Source organism: Nasonia vitripennis, chromosome 4 (assembly GCF_009193385.2).
Source record: "Nasonia vitripennis strain AsymCx chromosome 4, Nvit_psr_1.1, whole genome shotgun sequence".
Lineage (NCBI taxonomy): Eukaryota > Metazoa > Arthropoda > Insecta > Hymenoptera > Pteromalidae > Nasonia > Nasonia vitripennis.
This window is the reverse complement of record NC_045760.1, coordinates 23,390,714-23,417,010: the sequence shown is the minus strand read 5'-3', so window position 1 is coordinate 23,417,010 and position 26,297 is coordinate 23,390,714. Positions and strand designations below refer to the sequence as shown.

The window sequence follows — 26,297 nt, the reverse complement described above, 5'->3', positions numbered from 1 at the left end:
ATGTGCTTTTCGTATACTTGAGATAATAGCTCTCCAGACAATTTTTCTCTCGCAGGTAATAATAATCAGTATGCTGGCCGCAATAGCTGAATGAAATTTTTAAAGTAGCGAGAGTTAACCTGGTCGAACTGAATGTCAAGTGCGATGAACAATTCTATCAAAGCTTCATCAATTTTTTTACGTTCCCTGGTAAAAATAACTTATTAAATCCGATTCGAAAGATAATAGGGTTTAATTGGATTTCTTAATCGGAAATTATCGAATTAAAACCTATTTAATCGATTAAAATCTATTTAATCTGATTATAAGTTTTAGTCGGTCTTAATCGGATTTAAACAGTTGTGTTTTTAAATAAAATGTTATATTTGTTGAAAAATACAAGATTTTAATCGATTAAATTGGTTTTAATTGAATAATTTCCGATTAAGAAATCCAATTACAACCTATTACCTTTTGAATCAGATTTAATAAGTTATTTTTACCAGGGTTCTTGATCATTTATCTGATCGAAAAAATTGGCCATCTTGTTCTTATCAATCCTCCGAATAGGTTTGCTAGAGTTCTTTTCAATCTTGTCTTCTTTTGCCTGAAATATTTTTAAGTATTCAATTGCAAGACGAGAATAAAAAATGACTTTTTAACACTAACGTTCTCAGTAGAATTATTGATGACGTTCATATCAATGTCACTTAATCTAGTGCTCGCTTTCCTTTTTACACCATGGTGTTTCTCCGACTCTTCATTAAGATTTACGTGATCACTTTGAATGTCATCGTTATCGACGCATTCGCTAACACAGTTCTTCAATTTATTAATGTCAAGTTTGCACACATTCCTGTAATGAACATATTTAGTAAAGATTGTGTGTCTTTATAAAGTTCTTTATTTGCAGAATAGTAATATATATTTGTCTAGTACCTACCTGTGTGATTTCAATCGTCTAGCAGCTGTATTTTTAAGGCAATTTTCGCACTGTAAACAATATACAACATTAACCTTTTTCCCACTTTCATTATACTCTGTTTTTACTTCGAAGCCTAACCTAGACCACTCCGAATGTTTCGGCCTGCCAACATCCATTGCAGTGTGTACTTATATCAATTACTTTAAGTGTCCAAGTCTTATATAAAAAGGATTCAAAGCAAAGCACTATAATTCTTATGGCAGTTCTGGCTATATCGAAATGTATCGCGGCAGTAAAGACGGGAACGAGTAAATACGTAAAGATACTGCAAGTTCAGCAGCGGCGTATAATATTACGCTCGGGTATAAAAATGGCGGTGTATAAAATGTAATTTTCGACGTGTCGAAAATTACATATGTGACATTTTCCTTGCTTCATCACGATTAAATATAATAAACTTGACTTTGTTTGATTGATCTTAGTACTTTTCAATCTGTAATTTTGTTGCGAAATATATTAAACTTGCCTAACTTTTTACTTTTTTAAAAGTTATTTTTTTTAGAGATTTCAATCCTTTTTAGTAAAATTTTTTGAGTATTTCATATTCGACGTCGTAGAAATAAAATATAAGCATATTTAGCACCTTTAGATCAAAGCTTTTTTGTAACATTTTTATCACTAACATGAGATCACTGATTGTTGATATACACCACCCTTGAATTATTTCTACGCCAAGACACCAAAACCCACGGCGCGAACTATCCAGACCTCGTTATCGGACACCCTGTACACCTAGACGCCGTCATCGTATGATTTATTTACCTAGATACCAAAAACCACGAAGCGCACGACCTAGACCTCGTCATCGGCCACCCTGTACACCTGGACACCGCGTTCAAGTGATTTTTACACCTAGACACCAAAAACCACGGAGCAAACTACCTAGACCTCGTCATCGGCCACCCTGTACACCTAGACACCGCCCTCGAATTATTTCAACACCAAAAGCCACGGAGCGCACGACCTAGACCTCGTTATCGGCCACCCTGTACACCTGGACACCGCGTTCAAATGATTTTTACACCTAGACACCAAAAACCACGGAGCGAACTACCTAGAACTCGTCATCGGCCACCCTGTACACCTAGACACCGCCCTCGAATTATTTCAACACCAAAAGCCACGGAGCGAACTACCTAGACCTCGTCATCGGCCACCCTGTACACCTAGGTACCGCCCTCGAATTATTTCAACACCTAGACACCAAAAACCACGGTGCGAACTACCTAGTCCTCGCCATCGGCCGCCCTGTACACCTAGATGCCGTCCTCGTATGATTTATTTATCTAAACACCAAAAATCACGGAGCGCACCACCTAGACGTCGTCATCAGCTACCCTATTTATCTAGACACCTTCCTTGAAAGATTTTTACACCAAAACACCGAATACTACGGAGCACACATTTATAATTCAAGCAGAGGAGCAGACAATGTAGGCTCAATAGCTTGTGCGGCCAACTTCACAGTCTAACCACTCGGTCAAACTGCACGCAGCTAACTTAACGGTCTTACCACTTTTTGGGCTGAAGAAAAATTAAGCAAGTGATTTCAGCATTTTTGTTCACCTGCATACTTGTTTATTATGTTAAAGCTGGTTTATTGCTGATATTTTGGTTTAAAATCATAGTTTGGCATACCAGTATAAACATTTATCAAAATTAGCTGGTTACATGAATGATAAATAATTTATTTCCTTAATTGAAAATTCGAGAGACCAATATAGAAGTAAATAGTTTCACGGGCGCCGCGGCGTCGTCTGCTTCTCAAACTCGCCTTCGTGGCGCTCCCGCGCCACTTGATATACGGTACGACAAAACTATTATCTGCAATTTTATGTTTTGAAAACATAATTTTATTATTATTTTTTCTTCATCGGTAAGAAGGGTAACCATCAGGATTATAATGGGTTTGATTGACATAAGGTTTAGGAAAATTTTTAGTACAACGTGTTTTATCTTTATTCATACAAACACAATTTTTATTTTGTGATCCACAGGGACTGTGTACCATATTATTTTTCACTATATTGTATAATCTTGGATATTCATTTTTATTTTATATTTCAGCCCTTATGATAGAATCAATTTGATCAGTATCTTGAAATTTATCATTGGTATACAACCATAATAACCTGTTACAATGCCGCTACCCTAAGCGGGTCTTGGGCGTTGTCGTCCAGATCGGACGAGTGGGTGCCTATCACCACTACACGGCGTGGGTGTGATGAGCCCACACTGTCGAACGCATTCATCTAGAAACACTACGCAAGCACCACAACAAAAAAACACTTCACATTATCTCTTATCTCTCAATCTATCTCTTTCATCACACATTACAAAAAATGGGTAAAAATCCTACAGCCAAGGAGGATGCGGGAGCGATGACAACTGCCCCGAAAGGGGATGTGTAGAATAATTCGTCACCTGGTCTTACGCGGTAACGATGCCAGCGAAGGCGCGCTGCCTTGCAGGGGGGCGTTAGGATGCGAGAATGAAACCGTAGTGTGTCTGACGACGAATTGACACTGTCCTCGTCAAAGTCGGAAAGCTCTCATACTTAGTTCTAGAGAGGTATGGGGGTTATCACTTCTAGAACGGTGGACTCACCTGCGATCGGAACAGGATCCGAAGCGCGCGGATTTAACATAACATCATGGCTCAAAAAAATCAAATCCGAACCAAAAGGGACTTGAGGGTCGGAACTTGGAATGTTCGCAGTCTATACAGAGCAGGTGCGTTTAAAGAACTCGTAAAGGAAGCTGATAGGTACAATCTAGATTTGGTAGCAATACAGGAATCGCGGTGGCCAGATGGCGGAGTACTAGCATCGGGTAACTTCACGTACCTGTATGGGGCCGGGAGTGGGGGATCTCTAGGCACCGGATTTCTCGTAAGCAAAAGCATCATACATTCGGTTAAAAGTTTCAAATCCGTCAATGATAGGCTCTGGTACATCATTATCGAAGGTGAATGGTATAGATATGTATTTATTAATGTACACTGTCCTACGGAGGACAAAGAAGAAGAAGCTAAGGATCTCTATTACGAAACTTTAGAGCAGGTAATCGACCAGTTCGCGTCTTACGACACAAGGATAGTATTAGGCGATTTCAATGCTAAAATAGGTAGGGAGGAAATGTTTAGGCCTACTATAGGGAAGGAAAGCCTGCACGAAGCCAGCAATGATAACGGTATTAGGGTCATAAATTTCGCGGCTGCAAAAGATCTTATAATCAAAACTACGTATTTTAAGCACAAGGACATACACAAGGCAACGTGGACATCGCCGGACGGGGCCACACAGAACCAAATTGATCATTTCCTCAGTCAAAAAAGACGTCATACTAATGTTCTTGACGTAAGGGCTTACAGAGGGGCAGATAGCGACTCGGACCACTTCCTAGTAGTAGCCAAATTAAGAGCTAGACTAGTAGCGAATCAAAATAGTAAGCGAGCAAACAAGGTAGAAAGCTTCGATATTGAGAAGCTACGAGATAGAACTAGAATAAACTAATAGAAATTAATAACAGGTTTCAGGCACTTGAAGAAGCAAACACATCGCCGGAGGGGAATGACGAACCGAATAGCTTATGGGGGGACATCGAAAAAAACGGTTAAAAAGGGGTCGCGAACAAAGTACTGGGTAAAAAGAAAAAGCCAAAGAGCAAACCATGGTTTGACGAAGAGTGCGAACTCTGGTTTGAAAGGCGCAAAAAGACTAAATTAGATAGCTTACAAAATAGAAGCGATAGGACCGTAGAAGAGTATTCTAACGTAAGGAAACAGACGAGCGCGATCTACAGAAATAAGAAGCGGGAGTATCAAAAGAATCTTATTAGGAGAATAGAAACTAACAGTAAGGAAAATAACCCCCGCGAAATGTACAGAGGGATTAACGCCATCAAAAAGAATTACTGTCGCTGTGGAAAAATTATTTCGATAAATTATTAAACGTGCACGAAAATAGCGAAGAATTAGGGGACGAAATTCACACTGCTGAACCCCACGTGGAGGAACCGAGCTACCAAGAAGTAGAGGCCGCGATTAAAAAACTAAAAAACAACAAAGCCGCGGGAAATGACTCTATACCAGCTGAGTTACTCAAATATGGGGGCGTCGAGCTCACTTTCAAAATCTATAAACTAGTATGTGCCATCTGGAAAAATGAAACAATACCCGAAAATTGGAAGGAATCTATCATTATACCGATTTTTAAAAAGGGAGATAAGACAGACTGCAATAACTATAGGGGTATTTCACTTTTAGCAACGTGCTACAAAGTTCTGTCAAACGTAATACAAGCTAGACTCACTCCATTCGCGGAAGATATAGTAGGAGATTATCAGTGCGGATTTCGGTGCAACAGATCGACGAGCGATCAAATGTTTACCATAAGACAGTTGTTAGAGAAAAAGTGTGAATTTTGCAAAACCATACACCAACTATTTATAGATTTTAAAAAAGCGTACGACTCTATTAAGCGAAGCAAAATGTATCAAATTCTAGTACTTCTCGGTGTACCGAAAAAACTCGTGAGATTAATTCAAATATGTCTGAACGGAAGCATAGGAAAGGTCCGAGTAGGCGGTAATGTATCAGAACCCTTCACGATACGCGATGGTTTAAAACAAGGGGAAGGGCTCTCTACGGTGCTGTTCAACTTAACGTTAGAGTATGCCATTAGAAAAATGCAGGTTAGCCAGCTGGGCGCAAAGCTTAATGGAACAATGCAGATACTAGGCTACGCAGATGATTTGGATATACTGGGGGATTGTAGGGAAACAGTAGCAAGAAACGCGGAAATCCTCATAAAAGCGGTGGAGTATACAAGGTTAGAAGTGAGTGAATCAAAAACAAAGTACATGATTGTGGATAAGCTAGGCATCTGCAGAGGGGAGGAAGATCTCAGAGTTGGGAATTTTACTTTTGAAAAGGTTAGCAAATTCAGGTATCTGGGTACGACCATAAATGATAGAAACGAGATTAATGTCGAAATTAATAAGAGACTCCATTCGTGTAATGCTTGCTTCTACGCCGTGAGTAATTTACTTAAGTCGAGGCTGTTGTCTAAAAACGTTAAAATAAGAATATACAGGACAATAATACTGCCGGTGGTTCTGTACGGGTGCGAAACGTGGGCTCTCACTAAGCAGGCGGACAATCGTTTTAGGGTATTTGAAAATAAAGTCTTGCGAAAAATATACGGGCCGAAGAAAGATGAGGAAACCGGGGAATGGAGGAGACTACACAATGATGAGTTACACAATCTGTACGCGTCACCAAATATTAACAGAATAATAAAATCGCGCAGATTGGGATGGGCAGGTCACGTAGCGAGAATGGGAGACGACCGTACGGCAGCGCGTGTCATGAAGGGCAGGCCGATGGTAACGCGACCTCTAGGTAGACCTAGACGTAGATGGGAGGACAACGTAAAAGCGGATCTAGTAGAAATAGGACGGGTGGGTGTCGATCGGAGGGGTGCATCTTGGGTGGGATTGATACAAGACAGGGCAGCGTGGAAGGCTTGCGTAGATGAGGCGATGAACTTTCGAGTTCCAAATGCCACATAAAAAAAAATGCAACCATAATAACATATGAATATGTGGTAATCCCGTTTTTTAAAATTCTATTACTTAAACATAACCTTTAACTTTACCATAAATATTATTTTTAGTAGTTCGGTTTTAAAAATTTTAACCTTTTCATGGAAGACTGTTAAGTGGGTTTTTACTGCCTTTTAATAAATGATCCCCGGGAATACGAACTAACTAACCCCCTATACAGGAGACGCTAACACAACCTGTTAGCTGCCGCGGTTTGACTGCTTGGTTGAATTTGAGTATTAATGACGATGTTTGAATATATTTACTATATGTCACTTACTTTGTTTCGTAGACGGAGGTGATTGTTGACTTGATTCAAAACAATACCAAAATATCTCCAAAATTAGAATGACTCGTTCTCTAAAAACCAGTTGGGGTTGGGTTTGGCAAAACAGTTAGACGAGACGTCATATTGATTAAAACTCAACGCGGTGGATCTTCTTTCTATGGCCTTTATTTTCGTGATTTGAGAATCTTCTAATACACAATTTTTGACGTATAATTCTAATTAAAACTTTGACTATGACAATTAATAAAAACTACACAGCTGAATAACTCAAAAAATTGCAAGTCATTTAAAAAATGTTTCAAATAAAAGTTGGTGGGTATCGAAGGGCTGATCCAGCCATGACCTTAGCCATGACCTTGACCTACATTCTCAAGGTTATTTGAAGGTCAACTTTAGTTTTTTAAATGAAAACCGCTATTTTTGACCTCGGATTCCGAAAGAGCACAAAATTCTACGTTCGGATAAGTATTCATGTTAGGGGTCAAAGTGATCCCTGAAGGTCATTTCAAGGTCAAATTCCCGCTTGGTACAGATAAGCTGGTTAATCATGATATTGCTGTTTAAGTGAAAGAATGCCATAGATCGGTGACTTCGACAATAATATGTAACTCATGCATGAAATGACGCTTTGCATGACCCGGCCACTCAAGGGACAAGTCAGTACAGAGTCAAAAATTTATCAATAACTAGACCCCCTCTCCGCGATGCTTACTCGTGCATTTTTCATGCCGCGTATAAGCACCCCCGGAGCCGACGACGAGAACGTGGGGGGCATTCCGGCTCCATTTCTTTGGCCCTGAAAAGGGCCGATTTGTGTTCGTGTAGCTCTGAAAAGATCCAACTAATGAAGGTTAGATCGTTCCGTGATCCAGCCAGTTAACGCAAGATTGTGCAGCAGTCCAGCCAATGAAGGCAAGAGAATTACACAATACAAGATAATTGTTCAGTCTGGCCAATTAAAAAAAATCAATAATATTCTAATCATTGTTTTCAGCTCTCTCCGTGCGAATTAAATGCTCAAAGTGAGCACCATTATTTTCCAAGCACAACAGCAACCGACGACGAAAGTTACGTTGAACATTTCCAAGTGTTTCGGGTGTTATTGCTTCACAGGCTCTTCTTATTCTATCCATTATATTTAATATTGTTGTAGGAGCTTGGACATACACAGCATCTTTTACGTATCGCCACAAAAAGAAATCTAGTGGTTTCAGATCCGGTGATCTAGGAGGCCACAAGAATGGCCCAGCCCACCCTATCCATCGATTTGGGAATCGTTGATTCAAAAATGTTCGTAAGTCACGAGCATAATGAGCGGGGGCACCATCTTGTTGATACCACAAACGTAGTCGGACTCCAAGTGGAACATTCTCTAGGTATCTTGGCAAATCATTTTCAAGAAATTCTAAGTACATTGGACCATTAATGGTACGTTCAAAAAAATGTGGTCCAATCACTTGACCGTTACAAATACCAACCCATACGTGGCCGCTCCAACGATGTTGATTTAGCACCTCACGATACCAATGTGGATTTTCTGGTGACCAATAATAATGCCTATTGAGACTACCATTGCTGATGAATGTAGCTTCATCGCTAAAACAAACCTCTCAAAAGAAATTTGGGTTCAAATTTAACATCTCAAGAGCCCATCTACAAAATTGTACTCTGAGTACGTAATCTGCTTCGCTTAATTCCTGTACTAGAGTAATGTGATAAGGATGGTAATTGACTGATTGTAACTATCTATGAGCCGTAGATCGAGGAACTCCCAATTCCCGTTGTATTTGACGTGTACTAATATGGGGATTTAAGTGTACCATAGCTAAAACTGCAAGCAATCTAGGATCATTATTATTCTGAAGTCTGTTCCTTCGTCGTTGGCGATGTAGTGGGTTATTGCGAGATCTCCTCTCAATGTTTATCACTTGTCGATCATTAGGATGGCAGCGATTTAGAAATCGCTCCACATAAGTACGGGCAGTAAGTCTGTAATTTCTACCACATTCATCCAAGGTTATAAGAATGTCGACTACTTCATTAGGCGTATAATTTGCCATTTTACTGACAAGAATTTTATTAGATTAGTTAATGCTGGTTTACAAATATTCAAAAAAATGCATAAAGCTTACAGACTGACTGCAAAAAATTATGATTCACTTTAAAGCAAATTAAGAATATGACACTACATCGACTTTAACTAAGTTCCTACCAAAAATCCAGTCCGATGGAAACCATTAGAACTTACTGAAGTCATTTTTTTTTGTATGAAGTATGCTTATTAAAGACAGTTTCAGGTATACGTATCAAAATATGTTATGCTCTCGAAACCAAATCCGACGGTAGTCGACGATTACGTTTTAATACAGCCAATCTAATTTTACTTAAACAAAACTGCTAGAAAATTACTTATGATGACTGGTTACTAGGGGTACTAGGGTACCTTCATTTTGGCCTTCCCTACAGAATAGTGTAGTTGATTATAAATTTTAAGGTTAGCTTTCGTCCTTCGCTGATATCTGGAAAACGATGCTACACATGGAAACAGTAAAATCTGTTGCAGATTCGTGTCGACGCTCTCTATCGATCTGTGCAGTCTAAATGTAAAAAGTTTTGTTTTTAAGGTTAAGAAATCGGTTTCTGTTTGTACATCAAAAACTAGTGAGTTTGGTGCCGAAAACAACAAATGTTTGAGGGGTATAATTACTCCATTGGCTAGCTCTTTTCAGAGCTACACGAACACAAATCGGCCCTTTTCAGGGCCAAAGAAATGGAGCCGGAAGGCCCCCTACGTTCTCGACGTCGGCTGTACAGACTTGTCCCTTGAGTGGCCGGGTCATGCAAAGCGTCATTTCATGCATTAGTTACATATGAGTATCTTATATTACATAGGATTTGTCATATAATGATACGATTGCCATTTAATACATAAGGCTTCTTTTATACATAAGGAGGAAAATGTTCAGTAGCTCAGAGGTAACGGATTAAGGTGGCAACATTAGCAATAATAACAGCAGTACAAAAGTCTCCCATCTTATGAAATAGGCTTACAATGTAAGCATATTTTCTTATGCCTTTAATAATTGCGTCGTACTTGAGAATTTTGCAAAGCCAAAAACATTGGAAACTCAACAACTATGACTTATAATGTGCTGCTAGGATATTTTACAAAAACTTACAAAATTGCTATTACATAGGATATGTTCATTTTGTTATGATCAGCATTCATACCGTACCGTGCTTTCACTTTTATCTAAAAATAGCAAAATGCTTAGTAGCTTACAGATACCGGATTCGGACGTCATCGATAGTAATAGTAAGATCAGTCAAAGAGCCTTCAATCTACTCACATAGCAACGGAGAACAGGATCACAACGATAGCATATTGGCTCCTTTATGTTAATACGATGCTCCTTTGTAATTACACTCACTGATAAATTAAGCACTACGACTATTTAAAAGCAAGATTACGGCGACAGTATTGTCCAATTTTGTGTTATTTAACCATTCTCTGCTATTAGATTCTATCTTAATGAAATAATATCATCATATTTTTTAAGAAAATTATTTAGTAATTTGTAAATAGTTCGTACGGTGACACGTCGAATTTTGCTTCCTCCTAATAGGAAGCTTTGTAAAAGTAAAAGTTTCAATTTTGCTGAAACTTCGTAGAAACGCATTTGGAGTTGTTTGGAGTACAAATCATGCGTTTTTAGAAAATGTCCGTGCGGATGGCTGTGTGTGTGTGTGGGTGCCTGTGTATGTACGTATACCGTCATAATTCTGGAACCACGCGATCGATCGTAATAAAATTTGGTATGCATATATGTTTTCTGATTCTGAATTCGGGAAAATTCTTTTTTTTGATTCTGACTATTTTATGGCCATGTTACAACCATTTTTTGATTTTTGAAAAATTATATTTGCTTTCTTTTGATAATATGATTTATAAAATATATTTAACAATTCTGTATCTAAAAGAGCATAAAATTGCCTACTTTTTCCCGCAAGATTTTCAAGATTGACTGTTCCGTTCAATTTTTATGATAAACTAGTGCGCTACACACGGCCTTACGCTTCGCATTTTGCGTGTAAGGCACGACCGCTGACGCTCGCGCTTCGTCAGGCAATCAATTAAAGCTTTTGGGCCAGATAGGGCGTGTCACACCGAAATTTTTATTCAATTAGATGTACCAAAAATCGTTTCTAGGGCTGTTGTTTATGTATAAGCGTTTTGAAAAAATGTTTGTCACAGTAAAAAGTTGTGTTTTCAAAATATCTACAACTTTTATATTTAAGGTTTTTATGTAAAATGTATAGCCTCAAAGTTTTATGATAAATACTGGTTTATTGCTATAAAAAAATCGATTTTGGCCTGTTAACTCGAATTAAAAGCATTTTTACGCTTAGGTGTCATGAGGCATAAGTTGTATTTTCTAGAGATCTACAACGTTTTTATTTAACTCGTTTTGTAGAATGCATAGAATTCGAGTTGGAGCAATAAAACCGTTTTTAGCGATTTTTGGATGTGACCGCATTCTGCGTATACATGCAGAATCAAGCGCAAAATTAATTTGGCACCTGAATATTACGACAGAAGTTCGCACACAAATGTTTAGCCCGATTAATAAAAGTTTCTCAGAGATAATCGTGTAACACCAAAATTTTTATTCAAAAAACACGCAAAAATTGAACAAATTGTGCCTGCATTTAAAAAAAAACGTAAACGATCGAGATAAAAAAAATTAGTTCTTATGTTTATGCGGGAGCAAACTCCTCCCAAAATTTCAGCCCGATCGGTCGAAAATTGCGTGAGATATCGCATCTCACACATTTTTAGATGACAAAACTATATGGCACATATTGTGACGGGTGCTCTCTAGGTAAAATAATTAGGATTAAAAGTATTTTAAAAATCATTAATATACTGTATATTTGAACAATATTTTATCTATTTGAGCTATAAATTTTGTTGAAGGAAACAACATGTTTTTATTTGAGATACAGAAACTTATTCAAAAGATATAAATTACTTTTCCACTTAAACTTTTACTTTTAGTCAGCCAAAAAAACTTCCAAGCATGAGCGATAATGACAGAAGTCAAGAAGTAGCTAAATAACACAACTAAATTAATAAACTCCTCGCTAGGATATTGTACGGAAACATCTAAAATTGATATTACATAAGATTTATTATATTATAATACGTTTGGTATTTACATTGAACAAGGTCATGCTGCCACTTTTATATTTAGTAGCTCGGAGGTAACGGTTTAGGGCGACAGCATCAGCCATATTAAAAGAAGTCAAAGAGTCTCCCATCTTATGAAATAAGATTACAAGAGAATGTCCTAAATATGTTACGTTTCTATCGATGTTTTTACGAAGCTTGTTAATAAATATACCTGATACACTTCAGTTACATGGAAATATGTTAGTCTGAACATGTTTACACTTGTACAGTAGCCCCATATCAGCATGGTGCTGTGATCAGTAGTGATAAAGTCAGTATCGCTGTAATCCTGATGATATCATAGGTATTTACATGTTCGCTTATTTACAACATGAAGGTATTACAGAGTAAATTCATGCGATAACTCTGACGAAACTATAGCCTTATCGTTGTAAACCTTCAGATAGATTTGCTTAAAAAAAGGAGGAGAAATTGGGTCGATCTTTTTTTGAAAGGAATAATTAAATTATGTGTCCTGTTATACTTTTATTTCTTGTGACTGCATATCTATCTAAACTTTATTCGGCTTTTACAGCAACCTTATATACAGAATGTTGCTATAAATAGTATAGTTATCATAAAAGTGTCGTTGTAATCCTGTTGAATTCATAGGTTTTTCAATGTTTAATCATTCGCATCATATAAGCATTACAAATATAATTCCCGACTAACTATTGTTATGTCGTTGTTAACCTGCAGATTTTTTGCATATAAATAAATATATTCATCTAAAATTTCTTGAGCTTGTACAGCGTCCTTCATAGAGCATGTTGCTATAAACTGTAGTTATCATGACAGTCTCGTTGTAATCCGTTCGAGTTTTCAAAATTTTTAGTTCCTTAATACCATTATTAAGGTATTACTATATTGACGCTGTATCACCATATGAGAAGTTGCTGTGCCAGTGCACAAAAATTAATGTCCTAAATACTTTACGATTATGTGATTTTCATCACAGAAAATGTAAGAAAAAGTTCTGATACACTTCAGAAACTCGGAATTATGTTAGTCTTAACACTTATAAACTAGTACAGTAGCCCCTAATCAGCATGGTGCTATAAGCTGGTAGTGATCACGTCAGTGTCGTTGTAATCCTGTTAAAGTTACGTTTATCTGATCTCGATAACGAGAAAAGTGAGAAAATGTTTTCATACACTTTATTAGTATAGAAATAGTTTAGTTAAACTCTTTTAAATTTGTACTGCGTCTTGTACGCAGCATGGTGCCATAATAGGTAGTAATCATAACAGTGTTTTTGTAATCCTGTTGACTTTATAGCTTTTCCAACGCATTATTTACAATATATGGGCATTACTTATTAAAATGTTGCTATAACACTGAAGTAATTAATCTTGTGTCATTCTAAACCTACAGTTTACATTCCATAAAAATAAGTATTCATAATTAAAAATTAACTTCAAATTATGTTTACCTAAACTTTTTGACACTTGTTTAGCTTACTTTAAACTCTAGGGTGCCGTAAGCGATGGTGATCACGACATTGTCGTTGTAATCCTGTTGAGATAATAGATTTTAACATGTTTATTTATTTAGAACATATTGAAATTACAAATTAAATTTTCGCCATAAGTCTTATGTAACTATTTCCGTGTCATTGTAAACCTGCAGTTAACATCGCATGAAAATTAATATTCAATATCCAAAATTATGTTTCACTATTTTTATTAATAGGGATGGTTAAGAAAAATTTTGTTACCCTCCAGTCACTTGTAAGAATATGTTTATACAATTCATTTTACACTTATACTGCGTTCTGTTACCTGTATAATGCATTTCCGGAAATAACTGTTATAACTGAAAAAAGTCCCGGAAATAACCGTTTGACAAATATATATATATATATATATATATATATATATTTGTAGAAATGCATATGCACCTGTATCGCGGGAGCTGTGTAATGTTCGCAACAGTCAGCTATACCTGGCAGTGGTGGAGAAGGCCACACAACGCGCACTTACACTCGCACTTACACAAATGTAGAAATACACACACACACAACTCCGCTTGACCGGTCCTAAGCCCGGGGCCCCACCACACAAAAGGTGGGGAAGGAGGCGGGGGAGGAGTAGCAACCTCGTTAAAATAACCAAGGCTCATCTGGCCCGGATGACAGCACCTTGTTAAAGGGCTCCTTCCTAGGATACAGGATAGGGGAAGAAACCCCGAATATAAATCAATCATGGACAGTGAGTTAATTATAACACTGCATCAAGCAGGTCAAGCTTTACAGCCCACACCCGGCGTTGATTTCGATGGGGTGAAAACCCTGGTGGCCGACGCAGGCTCCATGGATGTTGGGGGGATCCAATTAACTTAAACAAGACAGGAGGTTATAGAGGTGGGTCACTCGGCCCTCAAAGGAAGATTAGCCTCAAGTGACGCATCAGGATGTGATGGGGTCATAAACAGGGGAATGCACGAGGTATGGTCTTAAATTCAGACAGCAGATCGTGCGGAAGAAGAGTTGATGGACAAGATTCAGAACCATCTGGACAAGATGGATGCTGTAGTAGGTCCAGCTAAAAACATTCACAAGAGTGTTAAGGATGACATGAGGAAGATCATGTCTTGCTGGAAACGGCTCATCAGCGTAAAAGAAGCGTCGAGCAAGTCCAAGTCTAGCTTTGGACTGATGATGTCAAATAGCTTACGGACCTCGCTGACCTCAGAAGAAAAACGGGAGGTAGAAACGCCAAGGAAGAGAAAGGAACGGTCTCCTACACAAAACGAGACCAATAAGAAAAGAAAAGAAGAGGACAAGACGCCAAAGCATGGCCAGAGTGCGCCACTAGCGACGACTTCCAGCATTACTCAGTGCCCACCGCCCACAACAGAAACATTACCACCCTGGCAGAGGGTGGAAACAAGAAAGAAAAAGAAGAAAAAGGAAAAAGAAGACGATAAGATTAACAATGGTGTTGTAGATCAGAAAGGCACTAGAAAATCTAAGCCGCCAAGGGCAAGACCAACCCGACCGGAGGCTCTAATCATAAAAGCTACCGACGGTAAGTCCTACGCTGATATCTTGCGAAAGATGAAAGCAGACCCAAAACTGAAGATGCTAAGGGATAGCGTAAGTAGGATACGCAAAACGGCGGTTGGTGATCTACTTTTGGAACTCCAACGCACATCGGAAGGGAAGGCAACGAAACTTCGACAAGCGGTGCAAGAAATGCTAGAAGAGGGTGTCACCGTATGAACCCTACAAGATGTAGAGGTCTTTGAAGTAAAGGATCTTGATGTTCTAACCGCTAAGGAGGACATCGTGGAATCGCTACAGAGGGAGTTTCAAGATAGCGGCTCAAATGCAGTGGAGGAAACGGCAGTAAAGTCTGTGCGCAAGGCATATGGCGATATGCAGACGGCGGTCATTCAAATGCCAGCAAAAATGGCTCAGCAGATGATCGGAAAGCAGAAAATTAGGATAGGCTGGGTAGTATGCAGAATACGAGAGAAGTGTGGAGTCGAAGGGCATCATGCAAGAGATTGTAAAAACAAACCGAGCTGCATTCTCTGCCAAGAAAGAGGAGCAACAGAGAAAAGTGACCATGCTGCTGGTAGCTACACATGCCCAGTATACTGAGCGGCAGTAGAGAAGTTGAAGAAACGAAGATAATGAAGATAGTGCAGTTGAACTTAAATCACTGCGAGATAGCACAGGATTTACTTAACCAGTACGTTCATGAGACGGAGGTCGACGTAGCCATTATATGTGAACCATACAGGGCTCTGGACGAGACATCGTGGGAAACAGACGACACTGGCAGAGCAGCGATCTGGGCATGTGGGAACGTGACATTCCAGGAAAAATGTTGACCAGCGAAGAAGGATTTGTTTGTGCAAAGATAGCAGGAATACACGTATACAGCTGCTATGCTTCGCCTAACGCATTGATCGAATAGTTCGAGCGGCAGTTAGATCGACTCGTGCAGGATATTGCGGGAAGAAAGCCAGTAATTATTGCAGACGATTTTAACGCATGGGCCGTAGAGTGGGGCAGTCAAAGGACTAACCAAAGAGGACGAGTACTGCTAGAAGCATCTGCTCTCCTGGACTTGGTGTTAGTTCATCAGGGTAGCACTAACACCTTTAGAAGAGGAGACGCAGGATCTATTGTAGACCTGACCTTTGTTAGTAGTTGCCTTATTGGCTCAATTGACAAGTGGACCGTGAGTGAACACTACACAAATAGTGATCACCAGTCCATAATAATAGAGGTAAGAAAATCAGAGCAGAGACCCAGCGCGAGTACAAGGACCAACAGAATCAGTTGGAAAACGAAGGATTATGATAAGGAGATGTTCCTACTAGCACTGGAAGAATTGCAACTCACGGGAACGGCGAACAGCAAGGCGGAACAGGTAATGGGTAATATTACACGAGCCTGTGACGCGGCCATGCCGAGAAGAGTGCCCAATTGTAGACGACCACCAGTATATTGGTGGGACAAAGAAGTTGAGAGTGCACGCAGCGAGTGTCACCGGACCAAAAGAAGAGAACAACGGGCAAGAAAGAAATAATATAAAATCAGAAGAGGCCAGGAAATAGTAGATATCCGCGGACAAGAAATGTAGGACGCTAAGAGGAAGCTTAAGAATACAATCCGCGAAAAGAAGCGACGGTGCCTTAAAGAACTACCGGATGAGGTCGAACAGGACCCTTGGGGTCGACCTTACAAAATAGTAATGAAGAAGATTAAAGGACGCTACGTACCCCCTCCAAAATGCCCGGAACTATTACACCCGGTAGTGACCACACTGTTCCCCAGGCAACTATAAGAGCCAAGTGTCATCGAAAGAGGTGCGAATGAAGAGGCTGTTTCATCGATCCCGATTAAGGAATTGTTAGCTGCCTGCAGAAGGGTAGGCAACAACAAGGCCCCAGGGCTGGATGGCATTCCCAATATTGCATTGAAGCATGCCATCCATGCTCATCCAGAGGTCTTCGTAGACTTGTACAATGCATGTCTGGAAGAGGGAACATTCCCCACAAACTGGAAGAAACAGCGTCATGTGTTACTGCCAAAAGGTAAGAAGCCACCCCAGGATTCCTCATCATACAGACCGCTCTGCATGTTGGATACCCCGGGTAAGATCTTGGAACGCATAATCTGCCAGAATGGATCATTTTATAGAAGAAAAAGGTGGATTAGCGGAACACCAATATGGCTTTAGGAAGAATCGTTCAACCCTGGACGCAGTTAGCCTAGTGATCGACACTGCGCAAACAGCGATAGAGGGGAAAAGATGGAAGGGAGGAAAAAAGAAGTACTGCGCCATAGTTAAATTGGATGTCAAAATGCTTTCAATTCAGCCAAATGGAGTAAAATACACGAAGCACTCCGGAAACAGGATGTGCCCTTATACAGGGTGAGTCATTTTAATCTTTAATCTCAATTATCTCGTTGGCAAAGCATACCAGCCAAAAAGTTTCGGATAAAAGTTTTAGGATTTTTCCCTGGCTATCTGATGATGACCTTGACAATGTCATTGAGCGTGGCCTTCAAGGTCATTTGAAGGTCAAGTCGATTTTTTCAAATAGAAACCCCTACTTTTGGCACCAGAAATGGAAAGAGCGGGAAATTTTACGTTTGAATATGACCTTGCCTTGACCTTGAATTAAATGGTCAAGGTCATTGGTCATGCCGAGAACAGTACAACTGGTTAGCTGAACTCGAATGCATTCAAGGAGAAAATGTTACCCACAAAAGTTTTCAGTTTTCTCCCCGGCTGACGAATTGTCATCTTGACCCTGTCGTTAAACAGGATCTTCAAGGGCATTTCAAGGTCAAGTTGATTTTTTGAAATGGAAACCCCTACTTTTAGCCCCATAAATGAAAAGAGAGTGACATGCGTTCAAAAATGAAAAAATTTTCAATATTTCCAGAAATTTTCAATATTTTCCAAAATTTTCGTAATTTTTTCAGTTTTCAAAAATTTTCAAAGTCATTCCATTATTTTGTATTAGTGTCAATTTTCAAAATTCTTGATGTAGTTAAGTCATGCCATTATTTTGTATTAGTGTCAATTTTTCAGAGTGAACTACTCTTAACAGTTATGTAGATAGCAAATTAGTGCAGAAATGCTTAATCGTGTTTTTTACTTCTTGTAAATCGATAATTATTATTGAAAAAAATCTGTTTCCCTGTTTACTGGTCTGTAACAAATTATTTTGATTTTGATCATGGCTGATTATGGTCCCAACGAAATCGTTGATTTGATCATGATTTTGGGAGAAAGTCGAAATAATTATGCAGCAGCTGCCAGACTTTATGCTGAACGCTATCCCAATAGGAGACACCCAAGTAATGTTACTATTCAAACCTTAACTCAGAGAGCTCGAAATGGAGCTTTTTGTTCGTCAACGCCGTCATCATGAATACGACGAAAACGATCCTCGTGTTATTACCATTCTAGCGATTATTCATCTTGATCCTCACATTAGTACTCGACAAATAGAAAGAGAAATAGGTATACCTCAATCAACAGCATCCCGAATATTGAGAGCGAGAAGATATCATCCTTATCACATAACATTAACACAACAGTTAACTCCAAATGATATGATTTTGCGAGTACGTTTTTGTCGATGGGCAATACGAATGATTCAACAAGATCAAGACTTTTTCAGGCACGTTCTTTTTTCATATGAATCAACATTCAGAAACACTGGAGAATTGAATAGACATAATTGCCATTATTGGTCAGATGAAAATCCTCATTGGTTCAGGACGATAGACAATCAACACCGCTGGAGTGTTATGGTCTGGTGTGGAATCATCAATGGCTATTTGATTGGTCCTTATTTCTTTGAAGAGAACGTGAATGGGGTAAACTTTTTGAGATTACTTCGAGACATTTTACCTGAATTACTAGAAAATGTAGACCTAGCCACAAGGCTAAGAATGTTGATCCAATTAGATGGAGCACCACCACATTATGCACGCATTGTTCGTGATTATTTAAACACCCGCTACAATGGCAGGTGGATTGGGCGAGGTGGCCCAGTTGCCTGGCCCCCTCGTTCACCTGATTTAACCCCTCCCGATTTTTACTTATGGGGATATATTAAGAATGTTGTTTATGCTCAACGGCCAACAATGCGAGATAATATGATCGAACGCATTCGTACAGCTTGTGCAGCAATCCCTCGAGATGTTCTACTTAGAACCATAAGACAATTCAGAGCTCGACTTGATCTTTGCATCCAACAAAACGGCGGTAATTTCGAACAATTAATCAATGGTTAACTCCAGTTAACATTCCATAAAAATACCAAAAAATAACAAAAAGGGAAAAAACAAAAAAAAAACAAATAAAAATAAATACAAAAAAAAAATAAAACAAAAAATGGGATGCTAAATCCTTTTGACAACCTTCTTGATGGTGCATCCTGGGTTCGGCTGATGTCAAAGGTAATTTCCGCACAAAAGATGATTTGTTTCCAAAATCACATGTTCGAACGTAAAATTTCCCGCTCTTTCCATCTCTGGTGCCAAAAGTAGGGGTTTCTATTTGAAAAAATCGACTTGACCTTCAAATGACCTTGAAAGTCATGCTCAATGTCATTATCAAGGTCATCATCAGATAGCCAGGGAAAAATCCTAAAACTTTTACTCGAAACTTTTTTCGCTGGCATGCTTTGCCAACGACATAATTGAGATTAAAGATTAAAATGACTCACCCTGTATATAAGAAGAATGATGTCCGACTATTTGAAGGACCGAATCCTATTATATGACACAGAGGACGGTACTAAGACCTATATAGTTACAGGAGGCGTACCCCAAGGATCAGTGCTTGGCCCACTGACGTGGAACATCATGTACGATAGGGTACTAAGACTACAATTACCTGAAGGAGCAACAGTCGTGGGCTTCGCTGAAAACATAGCAGTAGTGGTAGTAGCGAAACAGAAAGAAGAGGTGACAGCAATAGCGGAAGAGGCGACCCGTATAATACACAAATGGCTAACGGAGACGGGTCTGGAACTAGCCAGCCACGAAACGGAAGTTATTCTTATCTCTAGTAGGAAGAAGATGGAGGAAATTAAACTAACGGTAGATGGATTTGAGATAGCTTCTCAACCAACCATCAAGTACTTGGGCATCACCATCAATGCAAGACTAACTTTCAAACAACATCTGGAAATAGTCAGCGATAAAGCAGCAAAAGTCGGCGCTGCTCTATCACGATTGATGCTAAATGCAGGAGGCTCAACTCAGAAGCGAAGGTTACTCATAGCCAGTGTAACCACATCGATTATGCTATATGAATCCAGACTCTATACGGTGACTCAAGTGTAGATGCGAAGCAAGACGCCTGGGAGAAGTTCTATACGTTTAGAATCAACGAACAAGAACCAGTAGCCGGGCAGTTGGAACAGTTTCAGTGCATTATTCAGAAGCTAAGTGACGCGAGTGACAAACCGTCTGATACGTGGTTGCTGAATAAATTACTGAGCAGTTTGCCTGCGAAGTTTTCATATTTTCGCGTTGCGTGGGAGTGCACTCCCGAGGCCGAACGAAAAACTGAAAATCTGATTTCTCGGTTAATCAGAGAAGACAAGCGCCTTTCTGAAGATGAAGTGTCGACGCTCGCGCTTTACGTGAAAAAATCTTCAATAAAAGGCACACGCAAAAAGAACTCGAAAAAGGACATCGAGGAATTAAAGAAGCGAATGCGATGTGGAATCTGCAAAGAGAAAGGTCACTGGGCGCGCGAATGTCCGAACAAAGCAGCCGACAATGAATCTTCTAAAAACGCAGTGAAATCATCGGTGTTGATATGCGATATTGTTGAAACATACAAATGCGAGTGATACGAAAACGGATTTATGGATTGCTGATACTGGCGCCGGAATGCACATGAGTTTCTGCAAGGACTACTTCACATCTATGCAGCCGAATACGAATGGCCACATGGTGAGAGTAGCTGATGATCGAATCATCGCAGCGAGCGGCATCGGTATAATCACGATCCAAGAGACGTTTGAGGGAATTACATATGAACGTGAAGTACATGGTGTACTCTACGTCCCTGAATTAAGATGCAACCTTTTATCGATTGGATCCGTAAACAAGAGAGGCTTCTCTTTCCACTCCTTTGAAGACAGATGTGAGATTCGAGAAAAGAACGGCAAGCTAGCCCTGCGAGTGGTCCCACATGGGCCGCTGTTCAAAATGCTGTTCAAAGTGAAAGTGCCTACCGATTGCAATGCAGCTCAAGCTGGAGACAGCAATAAAATTAAGCTCTGGCATGAGCGGATGGGTCACGTAAATGTGCGCGCCGTGAAGCATACGTGCGAACAGCTCGAAATCGACGAAGTCGAGGGTGAAGATTTTTTCTGTGAAGGATGCGTTCTGGGCAAGCAGTCCCGAAAGCCTCAACCGAGCGTCGGATTAGAGAGCAATTACGGCCCCGGAGAAAAAATCCACACAGATGTTTGCGGGCCTGTAAACATAAGCACGCCGAGCGGCACACGATTTTTTCTGGTCCTGAAAGATGAGAGCACGGGATTCAGGAAAGTATATTTTATGGCCCACAAATCTGAAGTCATAAACAGATTCAAGGAGTTTGAAGCGTTCGTGCGTACCTAGATAGGGACACAAATAAAGGTCCTGCGCTCGGACAACGGGACGGAATATACCTGCGGTCAGTTCCAAACCTTCCTGAAGGAGCGAGGGATTATCCATGAATTGTCGTCACCGTACATTCATGTACACAACGGACGTGCCGAACGCGAAATTTGCACCCTTGTAGAAAGTGCGCGCTCGATGCTTCATGCTAAGAAGGTCGATAAAAAATTATGGTCTGAAGCAGTAAACACCGCGTGTTACATTCTGAATCGAACCATCAAGCCAGGAGACACGACCACTCCGTTCGAGAAATGGTTTAGACCACCATAAAGCACTTAAAAATTTTCGGGGCTCAAGCTTACCTGAACGTGCCAAAGGAAAAGCAGCACAAGTTCGACCCGAAAAGCAAGCCAATAATCCTCGTCGGTTATGACGGCGAGTCGACCAACTACAGACTGTGGAACAGTGCATCGCAAAAAATTCAGATCGGCAGTGATGTAACGTTTAATGAAAACGCCATGCCGAGCACTGATGCCAGTGCCGAACCTACAACGTTCGCAATTGAATTTGATCCGGAAAAAAGAAACGAGCGACACTCTCCGATCGAGCAGCAGGAGCCACAGCTGGAAGAGTAGATTGAGGATCAACGAGAAGAGACTAACCAAGATGAACCTGCACCCGCTGCTGAAAATGTTGAACAGGTACAAAATGGTGTAAACGCTCACGCTGGTCGACAATTACGCGACAGAAACCGATTGTGATCACCTGATAGATACGGCATTTCTATTGCATATTTAGTTGATGCCGTACCGATGAGTTATTATGAGGCTGTAGTGAGTGATAACGCCAAAAATTGGAAAAATGCCATGGATGAGGAAGTGCAAGCCCTCACAGAAAATCACACGTGGACTTTATGTGATTTACCTAAAGTCAAACGAGCAATCAAATGCAGATGGATTTTTGCAATGAAACGAGATGCTGCAGGGAATCTGAAAAGATATAAAGCCAGACTAGTGGCCAAAGGATTCCGACAACGACCTGGAATAGATTTCTTCGAAACTTTCGCACCGGTTGTACGCTACGAGTCAATCAGAATCCTACTAGCAATAGCAGCAAAAGAAAATTATGAGATTATGAAGTTCGATGTCAAAACGGCGTTTTTGTACGGAGAACTTCAAGAAGAAATTTATCTAGATCAGCTACCGGGATACACAGACGAGAATCAACCGAACGCAGTCTTGAAGCTACACCGCAGTCTATATGGATTGAAGCAGTCACCGAGATGCTGGAACGAGAAATTCACGAGGTTTCTAAAGGAGTTTAACCTCGTGAACATCGCCAGTGACAAGTGCGTGTTTAGTGGTGAAGTGCAAAAATATAAAGTATATTTGGCTGTGTATGTAGACGATGGTTTGATTATGAGTAAGAGTATGAATACAATAGAGTGTATTAGAATACTTAAAATGCAATTTTAAAATCACTGTAGACCGTGCCGAAGAATTCCTAGGTTTCGAAATTAAGCGCAACCGCGAGAAGCGATTGCTAAAGATAAGCCAGCCCGAATATATTAAAAAGATTTTGGAAAATTTTAATATGCATAATGCGAATGTCTTGGGTGTACCCGCAGAGCCAGGCTTATCTTTACAAAAGTAAACGAACGCACCTAATATGAAAATACCGTATCGAGAAGCAATAGGCTCATTACTTTTCGCCGCGCGAGTAAGTCGTCCTGATGTAGAGTACGCCGTAAACTATGCAAGCCAATTCTTAAGCTACTACGATGAAAGCCATTGGCAAGCGGTAAAGAAAATAATGCGCTACTTAAATGGCACGCGTGATTATCGAATAATTTACGGAAACAGTGGGAGTTCGACTAACGCGATCGGATTTACAGATGCGGATTTTGCCGGGTGTATAGATACGCGAAAGTCTAGAAGCGGTTTTGTATTTACCTTGAACGGTGCACCAATTTCGTGGTCTAGCAAATTGCAGAAGATTGTTGCTGCATCAACGGCCGAATCAGAGTATATTGCTTTATTTCACGGTGCAAAAGAAGCTGCCTGGTTACGCCGTATACTTAATGAACTGGATGTTAAATGTAAAATGATTACAATATTTGTCGATAATCAGGCAGCTATAAATATCGCGAGCAATGCTAACGATCATCAACGCTCGAAGCATATCGACGTTAATTATCATTTTACTCGCGATGTAGCTAATCGCGGTGAAGTAGAAATTACGTACGTGCCATCTAAAGAGCAACTGGCCGATATTTTTACGAAACCTCTCCCGAAACAACAATTTGTGTATTTGAGAGAAAAACTAAATGTAATTAGTAGATAGGCTATAGGCATACCAAAACGTAGGCATACTAAAACACCCCCTCTCCTCTCAGAGTGTTTTGGTACCCGATGGAAGAGGAGGGATCCCCTCTCTCTCTCGAAGATACTAAAACACCCTCTCTCCTCTCAGAGTGTTTTAGTACCCGATGAGAGAGTGGGAATAATTTTTCCTCTCTCTCTCTCTCTATTATGTTTTGGAATGCCTATAACGTTCTCTACTTTTTTTTAATTTTTTTTTATTTTACTTTACAGTTTATGCTGATAGAACAATTTCATGAGTTTGACGTTGTGCAATGCACAGGTCGTCTTATAGCATGGATTATGATTTGTGCATACTGTGACGCACTTAAAAGATGGTTTTGACGGATAGCCATACTGTTCAATATTGTGAACAGGAAATTTGAATCGTTGAAGCCATTTCTGTTTTAATGCACCCATGACAACAATTTTTGATGCATCATGTAAAGCGTCACGAAGCAAGTTTCCGATTTGAGAGTAGTCATGTCCATCCGTTTTCCACCTGATGCCATGATTGCCATTCCCTTTGCATTTTGTCTGAGAGTTTTTTCCATGAGAAGGGATTTTTGAATGTTAGAACAATAGGATATGCACTATTTTCCTTGAGAGGTATGATTGCTAATTCCTTTAGAATATAATCTTCTTCGGTTTGCTTGAAACCAGTCATGTCTACTGTATACTCCATTTTCCGGTGCAGCTTAGACGAGCTTCTTGACATCTCCACTAATAGGATTGTACTGAACGATGCGATCGTGTAAGATCAGACAGTAGGCTGATCTTACACGATCGCTGAAGTGTTAGCAGGAAAATCTTTTTTAGCCTCAAACTCCAGACGTACATCGACAGGAGCGCTCTTGAGAGATTCGTTTTGTCGTGAACAGTCAATAACTACGAGTGGTGCAAAGTTGAGAAACGAAGACTTTGTCAGCAGCGGTTGCGGATCTCTTCCATAGTAGGATTTTTGAAAATTAGCGTACATATCATAGAGAATGGCAAACTGATTTTTAGCTATGTCGAGATACATATTGTTGTATGGATAATATTGTGAATTCAAGAAAAGTTTCACATTACTCAACTCACAATGTTCAAATCGACTGGCGTTTGCAGTTCTCAATGATTTTCTCTTTGTTTGCAGTCCAAGAATCACAAAACGAGGTTTTTCCAATTGATTTGATGTTTTCACCGTCCAGACGTGTTTAGTAGTGCTTGGGAGAAGAGGATATTAAAATAATTCCCAAGAACGGAAACACATGGAGATAGGATTATCTTTACCAATGAAATTCAATAGCTGGATTTTTTGTTTATCAGATGCAACAACATATGGTATCAACCACTCTATCTTTGATACTTTTACTTCGTAATCTTCATAAGTAGTTACACTAAATGCTACAGTACCTTCCTGGATAATTACGTTCAAGTCGCTTCTCGATCTTGTGAGAATATCATGCTTCATATTAACTATAATCTTTTTATAGTCTTCTGCAAAACCCAAGATCATACCCAGTGGAATCGCAACGTCAAAATTTCCCTTGTCATCTACGACCGATTTGATATTGTCTTGAATACCAAGCCAGTCTGCATTCTCCAGCATATCATTCTGATTCAAATTAAATGAAATCAATCCTTTCATAACACTGCTCAGACCAACATTTTTACTTTTATCTATCTCCACATCATTAATCTCATAACGAATTTCATCAAACAGATGACAAATGCCCTTGTTGACAAATTTAGTTTTAGCAAGTGCTGCTGATCCACCTTTTACTTGCAACTTTCCACATATATGGATAGAGCTGCGCGATGGTAAGAGACATAGATCTTGATGTTGGATAGAAATACGAATTTCATCACTTGTCAAAGCTTAATGATGAGTATGGTTGGTGTGCGTGTACTTCGTAATGAGCAATAGACTCATCGAATACGACACCTGATCGAATGCTTAGAATTTCGTCCATTTTTCTGGAAACAGCAAAGAATTATAAAAATTATAGTTCGTGGAAAAAATTCACGTGTATAAAAATTATACACGTGAATTTTTTCCACGAACTTTTAGTCCTAGACTTTTCAGAAACTGAATGCTCTTGCGTGTTAACGGTTTGAGTTTCTTCGGTCGACTGATGACTGGTTGTCATGATGACTGATTTATATATGATCCAGAATTGTAAACGATGCCCATTATACAGATTTGATGTGAAGTCTAATAGTTATTTCCTCTCCTCGAAAATTCACTAAATTTCCATCCTG

The 26,297-nt window shown here is 39.6% G+C and overlaps 1 protein-coding gene across 1 annotated transcript; it reads right to left on the bottom strand.

Annotated features, from left to right (window-relative positions):
• Positions 1-476: 476 nt before the first annotated feature.
• LOC116417199 lies at positions 477-1,251 on the bottom strand. The gene is made up of 3 exons (XM_031929124.1): positions 923-1,251; positions 649-835; positions 477-586 (listed from the first exon to the last, which is right to left on the bottom strand). The coding sequence occupies exons 1-3, from the start codon at positions 1,078-1,080 to the stop codon at positions 479-481; spliced, it is 453 nt and encodes a 150-aa protein (XP_031784984.1). The 5' UTR covers positions 1,081-1,251; the 3' UTR covers positions 477-478.
• Between the last annotated feature and the right edge of the window lie 25,046 nt (positions 1,252-26,297).

Coding starts and splice junctions, on each gene's coding strand:
- LOC116417199 (XM_031929124.1), bottom strand. CDS start 1,080: ATGGATGTTGGCAGGCCGAAACATTCGGAGTGGTCTAGGTTAGGCTTC. Junction 836..922: donor AGACGATTGAAATCACACAG/GTAGGTACTAGA, acceptor TGTTCATTACAG/GAATGTGTGCAAACTTGACA. Junction 587..648: donor TCAATAATTCTACTGAGAAC/GTTAGTGTTAAA, acceptor AAAATATTTCAG/GCAAAAGAAGACAAGATTGA.